The sequence below is a fragment of the Gracilinanus agilis genome, chromosome 4 (genome assembly GCF_016433145.1).
Source record: "Gracilinanus agilis isolate LMUSP501 chromosome 4, AgileGrace, whole genome shotgun sequence".
In the NCBI taxonomy this organism is placed as follows: domain Eukaryota; kingdom Metazoa; phylum Chordata; class Mammalia; order Didelphimorphia; family Didelphidae; genus Gracilinanus; species Gracilinanus agilis.
In genome coordinates, this window is record NC_058133.1 from 404443543 (window position 1) to 404464811 (window position 21269).

Genomic DNA, 21269 nt, shown 5'->3' on the forward strand with positions numbered 1-21269 from the left:
TCCATTCCCCCTCTCCATGGTGCCCGAGGACATTTTTTGCATCCTCCAGCCTTCTGTCCAGTCACCCAGTGTGAGCACTTCCTTCCTCTGCTGTTTGGGGTAATGTAGGGGCCCACAGGCGGCTTGAAGTTGCAGTTTGGGCAGGCAAACTTGAAAACATTTGCCAACACTGTCCTAAGACATCTCTAATTGGCAAACAGATCATTAGAAGGTGGTCTATCAAATGATCTACCCCTCTTCATCCTGTGATGGGAGACACAGAGACAGAGAAAGAATACTTGCCTTCATTTACTAACCAAATTTGTTAAAAAGAGAACATTCCTCAGAATTCCTAAGGACAAAGCAAAAGAAAAATCCATAGATTGGATGGTGCCCATGATTCAAAACCCTGGCACATCAGTTCTCTCCAATAGACATGAATTTACTGGGGAACTAGTGTAGGAATATATTGTGTATAAAAAATAAATTATCATAATAGAAAAGTTATTAGAATCAAAATTGAGTTAAAAGAGAAGATTCTTTTAAAATTACATAACATTAAATTATATGAATATAATTGTGTTACATAACTATATTACATATTTATAGTTATAGTAGAGATTTTTGCATGTATGTGCATGTATATCCATGTATTTGTGTATATATGCATGTATGTGAGTCTATAATACATATCCATATGTGTATGTTGTTTGTGCTTTGTATTTATTGTTATTCAGTTATTTTAGTCATGTCCCATTCTCTGTGACTCCATTTAAGTTTTCTTGGCAGAGATACTGGAATGATTATCCATTCCCTTCTCCAGCACATTTTACAGATGAGGAAACTAAGGCAAACAGGGTGAAGTGACTTGCTCAGGGTCACATTGCTAGTAAGTGTCAGGCCAGATTTGATTCGTTTTCCTGTCTTTAGGCCTAGAATTCTGTCTCCTGTACTCTCTCCATATAGTGGCAAATCTAGAGCCAAAAGACCTGGGTTCAAATGTTAACTCTGTGACAATATCTTTGTGATTTTAGGACGAGTTATTTAACTTCGCAGGACATCAGTTTCTTCAATATTGCAAAATTAAGCAGTTTGGCTAGATGACCTCTAAAGACCCTTTTCAGTTCTTAAGTATTATACTTTGTAGGCTTTGTCCTTGAGCATCTGTTTCCATAAGAGAAAAGTACTGAAGTAATCACCTACATTCTAATTCTGGAGACCATTAGGGGAGTTGTTTTTTAAGTTCCCAAAGAAACTCCATCAGTGAGAAAGGGAGTGCTTAGAATGTGGCAGTAGTCACTGATTTTTCTGAGAAGCAATACTTCACCCCCCTCCAACTGTGGAAGCCTAAGCAGTGGATGCTTAGGATAAGTGCTTAACTAATGACTTGTTTTTCACAACTGGCTGGTCTGGTTCTCAAAAGGTTTTCTCAGAAAGAGACCTGGCTAGAGTCAAAGCAACCAAGTAGTTCAAAGGCTGACCTGACCTACAGCAGAAGCAAAAGGACTTTCACTATCTCTTTTGGGTTACAAAACAGCTGTTGCTATGCCTTTCCTGTGGTGGTTGGGAGTGTGAGAACACATCCCTTTCTGAACATCGCCCCAATCTATTCCCCCCTCCCCCCTCATTGCTGTGATCACAGTCCTTACTAGGAAATAAAAAAAGGCCACACACAAAGGGATGGAGCAACATAAGAGTTTCTTTATGAGTGTTTGGTTTTTGTTACAGTATACATTTTGTTAGAGTATACATTCATTTATTTTATTAGAGCAGCTATTACTCAATCATCCTTTCTCTAGGTCCATATATGTGAATATATATATGTGTATATATATATATATGAGATGAGAAAGTAAATATATATATATTTATTTGCTCTCCTTCCGCATTTCTATCTCTTGATAGTCCTACACATATGCACTCACACACACATATTCACTCTTCTTCCTCCACCTCCTGATATTCTTACACACACATACACACACCCAAACACATTAACTCACTTTCTTCAATCTACTTCTTGACATCTCTGGCTTCCATCAAGACTTATCTCAAGAAAACACCTGTAGGAAGTCATTGCTGATTTCTGTCCACTTAAGCCTTCAACACTAAGGTTTCCTTCTTTTTCACATTTATTATATATATATATATATATTGTTTTTATATGTGTATTTATTTTATATATTTATATTTATATATGTATTTGTTTTATGTGTGTGTATATATATGTATATATATATATGTTGTTTCTCTCATTCATATGTAAACTTATTGAGGACATGGACTATTTTTGTGTTTTTACCTTTTTGTCCCCAACACATAGTAGTAAATATATGTGTGTGTCTTTGTGTAACAGAAATCTAGGGCTGAGGAGTAGGAATGAAAAGAAAATGGAGTTGTATATGGATGGCCATTATATCCTGGAAATTATTGGCCACATTGATTTGGAAATGATATAACAGAAGTTCCCAGTTTCTTATCTCTATGCAGGTGATCCTAGAACTAAATATCTGGCCCTAATCTCTCTTCTGACTTCCAACCCCATGTCTCTGACTCTTAAGCATTTTGGTATGCATATTTCATAGATAGTGCAAACTCAACACATTCAAAAGAAATCTCATCTTTCTCCTGGAAGCCTCTCCTCTCCAAGGCACCACCATCCTACCAGTCACTGTTACACAATGTTGGAGTCATCCTGGACTCCTCATATGACTCACTCCAGCTATCCAATTAGTTACCAGATTTCATCATATGTACTTTCACGACAGCTTTCATATTCATCCCCTTCTCTATTCAAACAACCACCATCTTAGTTCAAGTTCTCATCACCTCTTACATGGACTACTGCAATAACCTTCTAATTGGCATCCCTGTCTTAAACCTCCCCTCATTCCAGTTCATCCCTTGCCAAAGTGACGATCCTCCTCCCAGCCTCCTCCAGCTGACAGTCTAGGTGTCACCCTTGACTCATCACTGTTTTTCACCCTTCCCTCCAAATCCAATCTGTTGCCAAGGATGGTGGCATCACCTTTGCGATACATCTCCTTCCCTCCTCTGATACTGCCACAACTCTCTGACAGGCCTCATGATCTCACACCTGGACTATTATTACCAAGAGCCTGCTGGCAGATCTACCTGCCTCAAATCTCTCCGCACTCTGATCTATCTTCCATTCAGCCACTAAAATGATTTTCCTAAAGCACTGGTCTAATCATTCACATTCTCTTGCTCCCCAATTAATCAACTCCACCGGCTCCCTATTGCTTCTATGATCAAAGGCAAAATCCTCTGCTGGGTGTTCAAGGCCCTTCATACTCAAGCCTCAGCTTATCTTTCCAGTGTTCTTCCACCTTATTCCTTAGCACATGTTATTTGATCTAATGACACTGGCTTCTTTGCTGTTCTACAAACAAGATACTCATCTCTTGGTTTGGGGTATTTTTTTCTGATTGTTGCATGTGCTTGGAATATTCTCCTTCTCTAACTTTTGGCTTCCCTGGTTTGCTTCAAGTCTCAACTAAAACCCCATTTTTTACAGGAAACCTTTTTTGATCCCTCTTTGTTCTCGTGCTTTCCTTCTCTTTAATAATTTCCTATTTATTCTGTATGTAGCTTCTTTGTACATATTTGCTTGGAATCTCCTCCATTAGATTGTGAGTCCCTTGAAGGCAGAACTATCTCGTCTCTTTTTTTCTTTTGGTACACCTGGCACATAGTATATACTTAATAAATTATTGAATGACTGATACTCTGATTTTCCTAAAGTGTAGTCCTGACTATGTCAAGCTACTATTCCCTAAACTTTGGTGATTCTCTTTTACCTCCAAGATCAAGTATAAAGTCTTCTGGTATTTCAAACTCTTCATAACTTGACTCCTTCCTATATTCCTAGTTTCTCATACTTTTGCTCATTTTAAACCCTTCCCTTCTCTCTTGGAATCAATCAGTATTAGAATTAGTCCGATAAGTATATATTAGTTCCAAGGCAGAAGAATGGTAAAGACTAGGTAGTTGGGATTAAGTGACTTGCCTAGGGTCACTCAGCTAGAAAGTATCTGAGGCTAGATTTGAACCCACTTCCTAGATATGGTTCTCCATTCAATGAGCTGCCCAGCTGCCCCATCTTCTCACATTTAATGCCCCTCTGTGGACTGTCCAGTTCAACCGTGCTGACCTGCTTGTTGTTCATGACACATGAAACTAAATCTCCTGTCTCTGTCTATTTTCACTGACATCCCCCAGGCCTGAAATGCTCTGTCTCTTCACCTCTGACTCAACTAGAATGACACTTAATTGAGGCTTTAACTAGTCCCTTGTCACCTGAGCCTTTCCTTCTAAGGCTACCTTTTTTCTGCTTTGAATTTATTGTATCCATCTTTCTCTCTCCGTCTCTCCCTCCCTCCGTTCTTTCCTCTCTCTTTCTCTCCATTCTGTCTCTCTGTTTCAGTCTCTGTCTCAGTCTCTGTCTTTCTCCATCTCTCTGTCTCTGTCTCTCTGTCTCTGTCTCTCTGTCTATGTCTGTCTCAATCTTTGTCTCAGGCTCTGTCTCTGTCTCTGTCTGTCTGTCTGTCTTTCTCCCTCCATGTTGTATCCCCTATTAGTATGTAAACTTCTTGAGTTCAGCGTCTGTTTTTTTCTTTTTGTCCCCAGTGCTTAGCACAGTGCCTGGTACATCATAGTGAGTGTTTAATAAGTACTTGTTCATTGATTGGTTGTATATCAAAATGTATATATGTATAATATATAACTGTTTTGTTTAAAATTTAAAAATAAATTCCCTATCACACATATATACAAAAAGAAGGTAATTAAAGATTCTTGAATATAAATGTTATTAAAATATATCTTGATTTCTTTTCTTTTCCATGAATTAATACTCTGACCTTAGGTGGGTCATTAAGCATCAGTCCTCTCATGTGTAAAATGAGAAGATGGACTGGATAACCTCTAAAGTCCTTATAGGTCTAAATCCATAATCCTGTCATCAGGATTTCTTCATCATATTTGTTACTTTCTTCTGTTGTTTATATCTTCACTTGCTTTCTGGATTAGAGCTTTGTGCTTAGGTCAGAGGTAATCTCTTTTATATTTGTACCCCTCATACAGTGCCTTACATGTAGAAAATTCTTTGTTGTTTTGTCAGTTGGTTGTAACTGACTCTTCATGACCCCATTTGGTGTTTCTTGGCAAAGATACTGGAAGTTTTTTTCCATTTCCTTTTCTAGCTCATTTTATAGATGAGAAAACTAATGTCAAAAAGGTTAAATGACCAGCCCAAAGTCACAAGCTAGTATCTAAGGCTGGGCTTGAACTCAGCTCCTCTTGACTATATGAATGGCACTCTGTCCACCACACCACCAAGCTGTCCCAGTTGGTACTAAATAAATATGTACTACATTGAATTGAATCAAACTAAGTTCCGTCTAAAGTTCTTTTGAACTCTAAAATTCCATTCTAATTAATAGTCAAATGCCCAACAATGTCCATCCTCTAGAACAGGGCCCCTAATACGATGTACATGGAAAATGTCTCTGAATCCTAAAATAATGGCCACAAAGAATTAGACCCACAGTTGTGCTCTTTATTCCTAAGAGCTTATTGACATAGTTAAATATAACTACAATAACAAACAAGCCTGATTTTCTTGTTTCCCAACCTCTGGCTGAGTAGAAGTAACCAATTAGAGGTAAAAGGAAGAGATCTATTGGAGGTAGGCATTTCTACAACCTTCATATCATGAAGTGAGGCAGAAAAAATTTGAAAGACACAGAATTGCATTACTCCATAATAAAGTGATCAATTTTAATATTAATGAATCTGAGGCATCCAAAAAAGAGTAAATTATTCTTAGTATCCTTTGTTAAAGAAGGCAGGAAAACAGTCAATTTAATTTAGAAAGATTCCATCAAAATAGTTCAAATTTTAAAAAGTTTTTGTCTGAAAGGCAGGTTTTCAGTTATTTGGAAAATTCACTAATAACACTGTGGAATATATTCCTTTATAATGCTAGACAGATTTTATATTGAGAAACTAGATATATAGAGTAGTGGAAAAGATCAGTAAACTTGCAGTTGGGAGAGACCTAAATTCAATCTTACCTGACATTTGAAAGCTGTGTGACCATAGGTAAATCACTTAAATTTTATAAACTTCCATTTCCTCACCTGTATAATTGAGACAGTAATCTCTACAATGTAAGGTCTTTAAAAAAACAAAGTCTTACTTTCTGTCTTAGAATCAGTACTGTGTATTGGTGCCAAGGGGGAAGAGTGGTAAGACTCTAGACAATAGGCATTAAGTGACTGGCCCAGGGCCATAGCTAAGAAGTATTTGAGGCCAGATTTGAACCAAAGACTTCCCATCCTAAGGCCTGGCTCTCAGTCCACTGAGCCACTTAGCTGTCTCTTCCTTAGAGGGTCTTTAGAAACCTTAAAGAGTTTTTTAAAATATCAAGTGCTACTGCTATTACTTTACATGAAAAAAATAGCCAAAAATAATCCTCTAAGATAATGAATAACTGTGATATAGTTTAGATGTATTAGCTGATTCATGACCATAACATCAATGACAAAAGATTGCTCTAGAAAGTACAATGGGCTTCCTTTAACTCTTGTTATTTGTAGAGTAAGTCTTTGGAGGCAACTAGGTGGCATAATGAATAGGTCTCTGGGCCTGGAATCAGGAAGACCTGAGTTCAAATCTGGCCTCAGATACTTCCTAGCTGTGTGAGCCTGGGCCAGTTGCTTAACCCTTTTTGCCTCAGTTTCTTCATTTATAGAATGATCTAGAGAAGGAAATGGCAAATTGCTCTAGTTCCTTTGCCAAGAAAACCTTAAATGGGATCACCAAGGGTTGGACATGACTGAAACAACTGAATAGTCTTCTGATGATTCTGGAAATTCCATTGATTTATCTTGCTTAAAAATATTGCATATCTTATATTGATCGTAAACTTGAAAGAAGAGACAATGTATTTTTCTTTTGGACCCAGTAATTCAATTCCCACCCTTTTTTATTCCACAGACATTTGGCTTCTTTGTCTGAATTATCCACTCAGTATATGGCTTGACATACCTTGCTAGATTCAAATCAAATATAAATGCAGTAATACTTGTTTTTTAGTTTGTGAAAGTTCAGTACAGTTCAAAAGTGGAAGAGCCTAGAGAGATGTCCCAAGCCTTGACCCTCTGCTCTTCTTCCTCCTGAGAGATCATATTCACTCTAATAACTTTACTCTCTGCATCCCACACATACACTTTTACATATATATATATTCAATCAGACTTAATATCTTTGTGACCTTGGGTAAGTCATTTTTAAAACTTCTCTCTCCCTCATGTCCCTCATCTGTAAATGATCATGATTTCAGGTAGTCATTTCTAGTTTTAGAATGTCCCCTCTATTACTACTTCTTGAATTCCATACATATTCCGGTATTCCAATGGGCCATGCTTTATCATTGTGGGGAGTCTTTCCAGTGATGGATGTAGATCTAAAGTCTTCTGCACCTTCATGAATTCTTGTGATTAAAGAAAACAAATCAAATCAAATCCTCTGCTGAGGATGAACCTTTCATTATTTAATTAGGCTGATTCTTAAAGGACATTTACAGTTGGTCCCTGGGAGGGGTTTGAAGCCTTTTCAGTCTGGTAGGATTGACCAAAGTTTGCATTGTTGGCACAGCCTTCAGACAATGAGAGTCATCCTGATACCAGAATGAAGCAACAGTGGGGAAAGGAGTGGCATCAGAAATGAATCTTGAATATGGGCAAAATTTTAAAAGGAAGAATTGGAGTGGAGTCAATATAATAGCACCTAGGGGGCAGCTGGGTAGCTCAGTGGATTGAGAGCCAGGCCTAGAGACTGGAAGTCCTGGGTTCAAACCTGGCCTCAGACACTTCCCAGTTGTGTGACCCTGGACAAGTCACTTGACCCCCCATTGCCTACCCTTACCACTCTTCTGCCTTGGAGCCAATACACAGTATTGACTCCAAGATGGAAGGTAAGGGTTTTAAAAACAAACAAACAAATAAATAAATAATACAAAATATAATAGTACCTACTCTGTGCCAGGTACTATGTGAAGTGCTAGAGATATTGCAGGCATAGGCAGCAGCATGAACAAAAAGCATGGATTTGGAAAAGTCCTGGATACCTACAGCATACTCTGAGTAGCACAATTTGACCTGAGCAAGGGGAAGAAACAGGATGAGGTCAGGATTTGGATATGAGAATCCTCCCTGGATTCTTAGCCTTTTCCATAAATCAGTCATGATCTTGATGCTAAGTCTTGACAAATATGAAGATTTTAAAAATGTTTTGTATGATTTCAAAAATACACAAAGAACAAAAAAAGATTGCATATAAAACTGAATCATCATTATATCATCATTTTAATGTACATATTAAAATTAACATCATAGAATAAGTACCACCCTGTTTTTCTGAAGTCAACTATAATGTTTGAAGGATTTTCTGCTCCTCTGGATTGCTCTGAAACCCCCACCATCTTATTGGATCATTTAATGAATTCCTGTTGTTTAAATGGTTCACTGTCTTCTGGCCACCCCTCTGGAAAAGACTCTGAAGTTGGTCTTCAGACAAAAAGTCATTTAGTCCATCATGGACACATATTCAAATTTTTTTCCAACAAGGTAGAATCTGCCAGACCTTGTACCGCTGGCACTGTCTTTGAGAATCTAGGACCACCTCAATACCATGGCAAAGCACCAGAGCAGCACTTTCACGTAGAATGACAAGGAAATACTTGCCTAATTCTATCTTGCTGTAACTTACCATGATTATCTTTGGTCAGTAATATGTAACCACAAAGAATCTTTGCCTCCAGAGATTGTTCAATGGATGCTGTTAAACTGCAGCTTAGTCACTGCCAGGATTGAATGTTGTAATAATCACTTCTTAATGTGGTTTTGTAGAAATAACAACATGAGCCTATATTCAAATGTGGCCTCAGACACTTCCTAGCCTTGTGGTCCTGGGCAAATCGCTTAACCCTCATTGCCCAGATCTTAGTGCTCTTCTGCCATGGAACCAATACACAGTATTGATTCTATGATAGAAGGTACGAGTTTAAAAAAAGAAAAAGAAAGAAAAACGAGAAGATTTGGAGGGAAGAAAAATATTTATTAGTTAATACTTTTTTGAAAATCACCAGTTTAATTTATAAGATTAAAAATCTTTATAAATAGTTGGGTGCCTAGATAGAAAGTAAGGGATCTTATAGAACCATGTTGGTGAACATCTAGCATGGGTGCCAGAGCAGGGCACTCAGAGCCTTCTTTGTGGGCAAGTCTGCCATTACCCTAGCACAGAGTTCACCAGAGTTTGGGCTGCTCCCCTCCCCTTCTCCACACAGTTTGCAGTTTGGGCGCTTGGTCTCTAAAACATTTGTCAAAATAAGTTTAGAATTTCTGTCAGCTCACAAAGGGCCCATTGTTTAAGTAGGAACCTGAATAAGAAAGTTATTTCTAAACTGCCTGTGAAGTCATCATGAATACCATGAGTCTTGTTCAGTCATTTCTCAGTTGTGTCTAACTCTTTGTGACCCCATTTTGGGTTTTCTTAGCAAAGATACCAGAATGGTTTGCCATTTCCTTCTCCAGGTCATTCGACAGACGAGGAAATTGAGGTAAACAGGGTTAAGTGACTTGCCCAGTGTCACACAGCTAGAAAGTGTCTGAGGCCAGATTTGAATCTAAGTTTTTCTGACTCCACAAGCCTGGAGGTCTACTGTAGCTGCCTAGGCCCTGGCTTTGCCAAATGGCTCTATAGAAACACTCTATTAGCTGAAAATGTAACCTCATGATTTTTGTAGCTAAAGAAATAAAAGGATCTATTACCAATTCCCTCTCATAAATACATATTGCTCAGGCAAAAAAAAACCCAACAAAAAACAAAAAAACATTTTCTCTTAGATATCTTTATTTTTTAAACCCTCACCTTCCCTCTTAGAATCAATATTGTGTATTGGTTCCAAGGCAGAAGAGTGGTAAGGGCTAGGCAATGGGAGTTAAGTGACTTGATAGCTTTTATATCTATTAGCTATCTTTTATCCTGTTTTCCAGCTGTTTGATTTTGGTCTCCAATTTGCTTATGAATTCTTTTGATTTGGGGGCATCTTTTTCGAATTGCCCAATTCTAGCCTTTAGAGACTGGTTTTCCTTTTCAATCTTGTCATTTCCGGTCTTCAGTTTACTTGCCTCACTTTCCAATTGTGAAATTCTGCCTTATAAATTGTTATTTTCTTGCCGGATCTCTTCCATCTTTCTTATCATCTCAGATTTGAACTCTTCAATAGCTTGTGACCAGTTTTTATTATTTTGGGAAGGTTTGGTTATGATTATTTGTTTGTTCTCCTCTGCTGTTTGCTCTGTTATCTGGATTTTCTCTGTGTAAAAGTTGTCGAGTGTTAAAAGATTTCTTCTTGTTGATCTTTCTCTTCTGGGGTTCCTGTGTCTGGCTAGTGCCCTCTCAGCTTTATCCTCACGCCCAGAGTCTATCTGCACTCTTTAGACTCCTGAGGTCTCAGGTCTAGTTGTTGTCAGGGTCAAGCCTCCTGGTGGTCCCCTTGCCTGTTCCTCTGTCCGAAGCTCCTTTAATAGCCTCAGGGCACTGCTTCCACAGTCATGCACCTGTCTGCTCTGGGTCCCCACCCAAGGTCTGTGCCTGTGCTCAGAATCCCTGACTGTGCCTGCACTCAGGATCTGTGTTCAAAGTCCGTGCATTCTTTAGCTTCTTGGGGTCTTAAGTCTTGCTGCTCTCAGGATTAGGCCCTGGTGACCCCGGGTAGCTGCCAAGGACTTAATGGGTGCCCCAAACTTGCTCTAACTCTTTTGCACTGGCTTTGGCACTGTAGGTGGTGTGTGTGGGGGGGAGGGAGTTGCTCAGCTCGCGTTTTAGTGAGAGCTAGTTTGCCCGCTTATAGCATGGAAATGCCCCGATTTCACGTACCTCCAATGCTGCGTCCTGTTGTGGGGTCCCTTCATTCGTCTGGATTTGTTTTTATGTCTTCTTGAGGAGTCCTATATGCATGGGTTTGGAGAGGTCAAGCAGCTGCTTTTTACTCTGCTGCCATCTTAACCCGGGAAAAAAACTAGGTATCTTTTAAATGAACATGAGACCAAACTGTGAGCAAGCCAATAGAAGACCGTTGTTAGCAAAGTGTGAGACATGTGCTTATTAAGGTCTCTGTTTGAATGACAGCTCTGGTACTTAGTACCTGTGTCATCTTAGCCAAGTCACTTCCCTTCTCCAGTATTTGGCTTCCTCACCTACAAAGTGGCAAATTATACTACATGATCTCTTTGCAATTCTACTGCTATGATCCTCAGAAATTCTTATTTATAATGTGACTCCAGCTCATCACACTGGCACACTGCGGGGCTTTGTCCTATTTGGAAATCTCTCCCCATTCTCCAAAATCCCAAGTTACTTAAGAGATGAGGACACTAAAAGTTCTATTTATAGAAAAAGTTGCTATTTACTGAGAAGACCTATGTTTAAAGCAGTAGATGACATCGAAGGTACAAAATTGGGCTGCCTCAGAGGCAGTGAGGTCCCCATCATTAATAGACAGTTATAAATAAACTGAAATTGAATGTATACTTGTCAGGGAGACTGTAGAAGCCATTTCTAGGCAGGTACAGTTCAGAAGGGAAAGGGAAGGGAATAAGCATTTATTAAGTTCCTACTATCGGTCAGGCACTGTCCTAAGTGATTTCCAATTATTATACCACTGGGGATTTTTATTTTATTATCCCCATTTTACAATTGAGAAAACTAAGGCAGATAGTGGTTAAGTAATTTGCTCAGAGGGAAGTCAAAGAGTGAGTGTCTAAAGCTAGATTTGACCTCAGTTTTTCCTGACTTGCAGACCAGTACTTTATCCATTGCTTCAGTAGCTGTCTTCATTTGAACTGAATGAACTGTTTAGTTGGATTGAAATTATATGAATCTAATTGTCTACCATATCCAGGACTGGGGGGTTGGGGTGGAGAGGGAAACAATTTGGATCCTATAATTTCAGAAAACATATGTTGAAAGGTGTTATTTTATTACATATAATTGGGGGGAAATATCTTTAAATAAAGAAAAAATAGAAATTATATGAATCTATCAAAGAAGTAACTGATAGAACCTTTGCCCTCAGCAGGCTTATAACTATTTAGTAGCATCCTTAGAGCACCCGAGTGATATAGTTGAAGGGACCTATGGACACTCTTTTATTAGGAAACCTAGTGAGCTTTGCATTTTTAGGTTCTGAAAAAATGACTGAAATCTCCTGAGTCATATCTGGATTGCTAAACAATTAGCTTGGAGATAGGAGTATTTTACAAGATTTCTAATTCATTAGTTTTGTTAAATTAATTCTTTTATTTGAATTACCAGTAGCAAATATATTAACCCCCTTTTCTTTCTAGGATATTCCCATGGACTGGTTTTGTTAAGCAAATAAAAAAAACAGCATCATGGAATATTAAACATAGGATCCATTTGTGGCTTAGATCACAGTTTCCTTGAGTTTTTTATTTTATTTTATTTGAACAATTTAGTGTTGGTGAAATTGAATAATGTTTAGAGACTTTATTAAAGATAAATAAGAAACACATTTATACATCTTCACGGAAAGTATGAAGACTAGATTTTGGGGTATGTTTAAAACAATGGTCAGATGTGTTAAAATCTCATGACTTATGTTTTTGTTGTTCTTGAAGAGATTGTTCCCAAACAGTCTTGAGTTTTTCCCCCCTTTTTCCTTTGCAATTCTTGAAAGCATCTATTAAATTCTTAGGGTCTTACGGCATAACATTTGCTTAGATGTAAGGAAATCTGCATTCTTAATCTAACTCTGCTACATCCTAGCTTTTCTAGGATGCAAGTAACTTCATCTCTCTCTGAGCCTCAGTCGTAGAAATCTGTGAAATCTGAGATTTCAGAAATTCTTAATGATTTTTGTGTCAATGGACTCTTTAGGCAGTTGGGTAAAATCTACGGACCCCATCTTGGAAAGTATGGGTATGTTTTTGTAATTGAAGGAAATTTTAAATTTCAGTTAGAAGTGGGGTCAGCTCTACATGACTCAGTAGATTGAGAGCCAGGCCAAGAGACCTGGATTCAAAACTGTCCTCAGATACTTCTAAACAATGGGACCCTGGGCAAGTCACTTACCTTCCATTGCCTAACCCTTACCATTCTTCTGTCTTAGAATCAATATTGATTCTAAGATGGAAGGTAAGGGTTAAAAAAAATTCAGTTAGAGGTAAGTGAATATTAAGATGAATTTTTTTTTCCTTCCCAAGTTTATAGACCCCTTGAAATCTATCTATGGAGGCCTTAGAGGTTCATGGATCCCAGATTAAGTATCCTGAGGCTAGATTCTCTCTTCTAGTCCCTTCTAAATCTAACAACCCATTTCTGATTCTATATCTGATTTACATGAAATATGAAGAGAAAGATTCTCTAATAAAAAGAAAAATATATCTTTTTAAATTGACAGTTATGGAAGATTCATCCATCTACCCATACTTACCCTTTCCTGGAATGAGCAAACCAACATATTTAAATACTGTTAATTGAAGCAAAATTCATATTTCTTTATATGATAGCTCTTTATAAGAAACATTCCCAAATAATAGCATGGTTTATCATATGTTCACGAGCAAAAGTGATAGGAAAGTACAATTATTGCCTAAAGCTATTCAGGATCTCTAGGTATAGTATGGAATGGAGAAGTGGAAAATAATGACAGGGAAATTTTGAAAGAAATGAGAAATATTAACATTTGTTAATTTTGTCATTATATGAAGGCCAACTACGTAGTACTGTGCTAGCCACAGCTTCTAAGTATCAGTGAAGTGTGTCACAAAGCCCTCTGTTTAAAAATGTTATACTCTAATCCAAAGGTTCTTAAACTGGAGTCCACAGGCCCCAAAGGAGGCCACAGAAAGACTTCCTGGGGGTTCATGAACTTGAAAGGGAAACAAATCATATCTTTATTTCAATATAGTTGGTTTCCTTGGTAATCTTATGAATTTCATTTTGTGCATTTAAAGTAGAGTTCATAGGCTTCACCAGACTACCAAAGGGGCCTTTGTCATTAAAGAGATTAGGAACCCCAGCTCCAGACAAAGTAGTGAGTCATGCAATTATTGTAGCCTGGGTTCTCTTCAATTATGGGTGCCTTGAAACTACCACCTATTCATGGCGTACCTTGGGTTAGCATCTACTCATAGCCATAACTGAAATGCAGGATATTAAGATTAATTAAAAGGAGCAGGGAATAATTCTAGCTAAGGGAAATGGTGTGAACAAATGAATTAAAGAATCTCAAAAGAATTTCAGAGACCATCTTGTCCAACCAATACTGGAACAGGGATTCTCTTAGTTACATCATTGGCCAGCTCTCTTCTAGCCTTTCCCTGAAGACTTTCTGTGAGAAGGAATCCCCGTCACTCAGATCACAGAACCACTGAAGTGTAGGAGGTCTGTTCAGGGTGGGTTGAAGAAATCATGGAGATCTTTTAAGAAAGTAAAAAAGAAAAAAACAACAACCTCAATGTAGAATGTTGATTAGTGGTAGTGTGAATAAGAAAGAAGAAATGGATACACATAATGTTTCCCAGGACTAATACAAAAATAATAATGTCTGGAAATGAGAAATAAAGAGAAATGAAGTGTCAGAAAAGGTGCTATTAGAACCTGAATGATTGGGACAATGATGATACCACTGACAGAAATAGGGAAACAGAGAGAAAGACTCATTGGTGATAGGATAGGATTGGTAAATTTTGATGGAATATAAAGATTGAGGAATTCCAGGAGAATGAGCTCTATCTCAGTATTATTAGGATTCTGTTGTACCTGTGTTCTAGTATACCCTGTAGGGAGGCAGTGAGTTTCCTATAACTTTTAGCCCTTCCCTTCTGTCTTAGAATCAATACTGTGTATTGGTACCAAGTCAGAAGAATGGTAAGTGCTAGGTAATGGGAGTTAAGTGACTTTCCCAAGGACACATGGTTAGGAAGTGTCTGAGACTAGATTTTTGAATCCAAGAACTCCCATCTCTGGGCTTGGCTCTGAGCCACCTAGCTGCCCCTATTCCTATAACTTTCGAAATTAGTCTACCATTAATCATAGAAAACAATACAGTCCCATTCCCTAATTTTACCCCTCCTCGCAAAACATATGAAGCTCTTATTTTATTTCCCTAGCACTATATTCTATAAGAGAAGATGGCAATTATTAATCAGATAAATTAATCCTTGTTAATATTTCATCTAATTAGTCATAACCTTGCCTTAAGTCAATATATCCAAGATTTCTGATTTAGTCTTCTGGATGATAAGCCTTCTATATCTTAGTACAACAGTTCTCAGAATGCCCTGGGGAGCCTTGGAAGGGAGTTCTCTAAGACTATTTCAGGAGATCTGTAAAGTCAAAACAATTTTCATTATAATATGAAGACATTTAAGTTTCTAGTGGGGTCAAGATTGACATATCTAATCCATAAAACCACTTTGAGGGAGAGGGAAATCTTAATAATTTTTAAAGAGTGTAAAGGATCCCTGAGACCAAAACATTTTAAAAACTGCTGCTGCCTTACCATCAGATGGTCTTGACGAGTTGTGACTAAACAATTCATCACCAGATGGACTTCTCCAAATTCAGCCAGGCTGGTCATTAGGAAGCAGATATACAACCTGTCTCCAAAGGCTTTTCGGATTGGTAGGACCTGCTAAAAATGAGGTCCTATAGTGGCACAGCTTTCAAGAACATAGGGTCATTATCACAGCACAATGAGCTTTTAGGACATCACAGGAGAACAACAGAGGAGGGGCCCAGCCTTTACTTGGTTAAAGCCATAGTTCCCTAAGAGGTTCCTTAAGGAATAATGCTAAGGGTAAGCATTTCAGACAAAAAAACAAAACAAACAAACAAAAAACCACACACATGCAAGAGAATTTGGATCTGATAGTTTGGGTATCAGAACCTTTCACTGCCTCTACCCACTTGCTTCACACCAGAAGGGCAGCCTACTATTTTGTTTATCAATAGTGCTATGTGGTTACCAGCCAAAGCTATATTTGTAATCAAGATAACCAATGACATTGAAAACTGGAGCCATGGGGCAAGACCTTTCAATTCAATTTCTATCAATAATGGCCATGGTAGTAGAAGGATTCAGAGATACTTTTTCTTCTGTTCTGCTCTTCTCACTAAATATAGCCACCTAGCACCTCATTAATGTTGCTAAGAAACAATTTAACTGTAGTTGGGGCCTTTAAATTGTGAGATTGGCAGACTGAGGTCTCCTACCTTGAATAACAATCTGAGAAGTACCCTACTTCCTGCTCCAGCTAACTGGAAGTTAGAGTCCAAATTCCAGAGATACAAGCCCATACTTGAGGCTATGAAAATCCCTGCAGGACCCATATTGTCAGAACTTTTAGCAAATGGTACTACAGGTCAAACAAAAGCATTAGGGGCTTCCTGTCTCCACTGGAAACAAAACTAGATGTAGGGGCATGTCCTCTGGCCTTGTAAAGCAAGGACATCAGTTTCATTGATGCAAAGGAATAGAAATCTTACTAGATAAGGATTTCACTCCACCACAGAATGTTATGAAATGGACCATCAAGGAAGAAGCTGAAAGTGGTCTCAAAGTTAACAACTATTCAACCATATTAAGGCAAGTTTAATTATTACTTTAAACTCTCAGATTTGTAGACACATCACAGGCTGTTACTGGTACTCAGCTAAGAGAATTCTAGTGTTTTTTACACTATTCCTTATCGCATACCATAACCTGGAGTCAGATTGGACTTTTCCCAATTATAGAGCACATTGAACACTTTCCTACCTCTGTATCTGTGCTATTTTTTATATTTGAAATGCTCTCTCCATCTCACTACTCCTATCCAACCCCTGCCTTTACTGATTAACATCCTCCCCATTTTATCACTTTATCCATGAAGCCTGCCTTTATTCAGCCCATTTTGAAGATCTTGCTCCTTCTTATTTGATATCATCATGTACCCCCCTTCTGTAATACTGAGAGCTATGAAGATGACAAGTGACTGTCCAGTCCTCGAGGAGCTTATGATATAGTGGGAGAATATGCCATCTGTAAAACGAGGCATTTGAACAAGATAATCTCTAAGACCCCTTATAGTTCCAGATTTTAGGATCCTATGGAATGGTAGCAAGTATGAATGTAAGGGGAGTAAAGGAGAGATATAGTTAAAATGACACAAGAAAAATTTAGGCGGATCCAATCATTTTAAATTAGGAGATGGGAGAAATTTTCATTGTGCAAGAAGAACACGGACTTGGTCTTAAAGGGAAAGAAGGATTTCAATAAACCAATGAAGAAGAAGGAAGTATGTTTCAGGCATGGTAGATACATGGCCTGTATGAATTCACAGACTGAGTATCAGAAAGGATAAGATCAGATAACAATGAATCATTACTTGATTGAATTGTAAAGTGTCTGATTTGTTACATCTTATTTTTTTTAACTCTTACTTTCTATCTTAGAATCAATACTGTGTATTGGTTCTAAGGCAGAAGAGCAGTAAGGGCTAGGCAATGGGGGTTAAGTGACTTTCCTAAGATCACACATCTAGGAAGTGTCTGAGGCTAGATTTGAACCCATCTCTCAGCCTGCCTCTCAATCCAGAGCTGCCCCTACATTTTAATTTGTATCAAAGTATCATATGTTTAGAGCTGGAAGAGACTTCGGAGGCTGATTCTAATCTCTTTATTGTACAGATGAGGAAATTAGGTCCAGAAAATTATAATGTCTAAAATCTTATAGGTAATAAACAACAGAATTGATATTTGGGAGTTCTGTCTCTGAATACAGCATACTTTCCCTTTATACCTCACTGCTCCTTCTTGTTTGTGTATGTATGTGGGTATGTATGAGTATTTTTTAAAAAATCTTCCTAGAATGTAAACTACTTAAATGGAGGGGATATGCCTCTTTTACTTTTTAATTACTCTCATCAGACCCATCAATAGTGCCTTGCATAGTTGGAGCAGGTAGGGGGCTTAATGAAGTGAGTGCTGGATCTGAACTCAAGAGTATTAATCTTCCTGAGTTCAAATTTCACCTCAGATACTTACTAGCTGTATGACCCTGAAAGTCACTTAACCCTATTTCCCTCAGTTTCCTCATCTGTAAAATGAGCTGGAGAAGAAAATGGCAAATCACTCCAGAATCTTTTCAAGAAAACCCCATATGGAGTCATGAAGAGTTGGAAATGACTGAAAAATGAATAAGAACAAGTATATAGTCAGTTCTTAAATGTTGAATGATTGAATGTTTGTGATTTGATCAAGTGCCTCTTCAGGTCATGCTTGTTAAAAAAGACTGCACTGGGTGGGGGATGAGGGTTGGGAGGGGGGGCATCTGAGTGGCTCAGTGAATTGAGAGCCAGACCTAAAGACAGGAGGTCCTGGGTTCAAAACTGGCCTCAGACACTTCCTAGCTGTGTGACCCTGGGCAAGTCACTTGACCCCCATTGCCTAGCCCTTACTGCTCTTCTGCCTTAGAACCAATACACAGTATTGATTCCAAGGTGGAAGGTAAGGGTTTAAAAGGAAAAAAAAAAGACTGTATTCCTTTTGATTTTCTTGGTTTAGATTATTTCCATTTATTATTAAGGCAAAATGTGAAGAGAGCAATTTCCTATTGAAATCTGAACTTGCAAATTGTTGATAAGTACCACTTGTGCAGAAATGCAGCATTCAACTCCAGACACAGAGAGGCTCAGACTACATCTGTTTTTGGATGTGGTTGACAACAATATTTATGTTTGTCTCAATATTCCACAAAATAAAAAGGATCTGAAGCCAGCAGCTGTTGTCAGTATACTGATTATCCCCCATAAGAAATCGTGTAGGAGAACTAAGGGAGTCTCTTCTTCATACATATCATTATGAACCCCAGAAACTCGGTCTCTCCATGTATATGTATATGTACATACGCACACACACACATATATACATATTGCTGTAGAATTTTCAAAGTTCTTTCACATGAGAATGGTATCTCATTTGCTTCCTCACAATTACCCAGTGAAGGGTAGATATCCATATTTGCAGAGGAGAAAACCAAGTTTTCCAAGACAAATAGGAAACAGTGAAGCCAGGACTAGAATACTGGTAATGAATAATATTATTATAATATAGAATATTATTCTGTGTTATAGAATCATAATATCTATTATCATTCTTTCTACTATAGCTAGACCTTTAAGGCTTGCAAAGTTCTTTGCATATGTTATCTCTCATTCAGTCCTCACAATAGCCCAGCTTTTATCATCCCCATTTTGCAGATAAGGAATTAGAGATTCAGAAAGATTATGTGACTTGCCTAAGGTCAAGGGTCTGAGGCAGGATTCAAATTCAGGTTTTCCTGACTTCAAGTCCATATCTCTATCCATTGTGCCACCCAACCCCCTGTCCTTGGAGTGGAGATACCTATGTCTCCTTACAGTCTTATATACTAGCTGTAAGATCCTGAACAGATCAGTCACCTCCCCAAGACCCCACTTTCTTCATATTAAAATTAGGATGAATAACACAGGTGCTACCTCCCTCTTGTGGGGTGATGAAGACAGTCCTTTGAAACACTGAAGCACTATGTAGGTATGAGTTATTATTACTATTACTATTATTATTTATTATTATTGTTATTATTATTCATTGTTGCCCCTCTCCAAGCATTTGTCGATCACTGAAGGAACTCTTCAAAGTATGAAACTGTTGCCGAACTCATCCCATTCTGCATTCTCTCCATTTGCAGGCAAGATGAAAGACCGGCTCCCAGAGTTGCTGGAATTATCCCAGCAGTATGACCAACGGTTTCCTAATGAGGCTGATACAAGGCACGATTCCCGGGAGAACATCATATTCGAGACGGATCACATCCTGGAATCTTTGTACAAAGACATCCAAGACATCCAGACAGAGAATCACCTGTTAGTCGTGGACGTCAAGCGCTTGGGCAAGCAGAACGTCCGCTTCCTCACCTCCATGCGCCGCCTCAGCAGCATTAAGCGGGACACCAACTCCATTGCCAAGGACATCAAAACCCGGGGAGAAGCCATCCACAAGAAGCTCCAGACCATGAAAACTTTCTGCGAGGTAGCCGAGCTGAAGCACGGCGCCAATTCCGCCATGGCCCGAATCGCCAAGGCCCAGTACAACGCGGTCACTTGGACCTTCCAGCAGGCCATGCAAGACTACAACCAAGTCGAGATGAACCAGAGAGAGAACTGCAAGATCCGGATCCAGCGGCAGTTGGAGATCATGGGCAAAGATGTGTCCAGAGCGCAGATAGAGGAGATGTGCGAGGAAGGCAAGTGGGACGTCTTCTCGGAGAACCTCCTGTCCGATGTGAAAGGGGCCAGGTCGGCCCTGAACGAGATCGAGAGCCGGCACAAGGAGCTGGTGAAGTTGGAAAGCCGGATCCGGGACGTGTATGGCCTTTTTCTCCAGATGGCTGTGCTCGTGGAGGAGCAGGGGGACACCCTGAACGTCATAGAGATGAACGTGGAAAAGACCCAGAGTTACACCGGAGAGGCAAAAGCTTATGTGAAGAAAGCGGTGGAGTACAAGAAGAGGAATCCTTGCTGGACACTTTGCTGTCGGTGCTGCCACTGAGACGGACGTGACTGGAACCCCTGGGTGCCCATCACCACCATCTGACTGTGACTAGAATATGCTGAATGAGCACATTTTGATCAGAACTCTTAAATGACAGGGTCCAGAATAAAAAGTGAGCTTGACCTTCCTCACGGGACCTCAGAGATGGTCTTTGTATCTCTCAAAGGGAAGCAGCAGCAACAGCAGCAGCAGAAAGTTGGGCTGAAATATTCAATTCCATCTACTCTCTACAAGATAATTGATGCTGTTAAGGATTTCATCAGTAAAAAACAAGATTTGCTATAATACTAACTCATATTAGCTCTGCCTATAATGTATCCAAAATGCTTTCATTCTTATCATGGAAAATATAGATGGAGGCAGCTGGGTGGCTCGGTGTATTGAAAGCCAGGCCTGGACATGAGAGAGTCTGGGTTCAAATCTGATCTCAGACACTTCCCAGCTGTGTGATCCTGGGCAAGTCACTTAACCTCCATTGCCTAGCCCTTACCGCTCTTCTACCTTGGAACCAAAACACAGTATTGATTCTAAGACAGAAGGTAAGGGTTTAAAAAAAATACAGATAGAAATAGTAACCTTATCCCTGGAAAGTTAGT

General features: G+C 38.9%; 1 protein-coding gene across 1 annotated transcript; it reads left to right on the forward strand.

Moving 5' to 3' along the window:
* The first annotated feature begins 19815 nt into the window (after nt 1–19815).
* STX11 (syntaxin 11) lies at nt 19816–20670 on the forward strand. Its single transcript, XM_044676483.1, has one exon. The coding sequence runs from the start codon at nt 19816–19818 to the stop codon at nt 20668–20670; it is 855 nt and encodes a 284-aa protein (XP_044532418.1).
* Nucleotides 20671–21269: the final 599 nt, after the last annotated feature.

Bases quoted from the DNA above. Each gene is read 5' to 3' on its own strand.
- STX11 (XM_044676483.1), top strand. From the start codon at position 19,816: ATGAAAGACCGGCTCCCAGAGTTGCTGGAATTATCCCAGCAGTATGAC.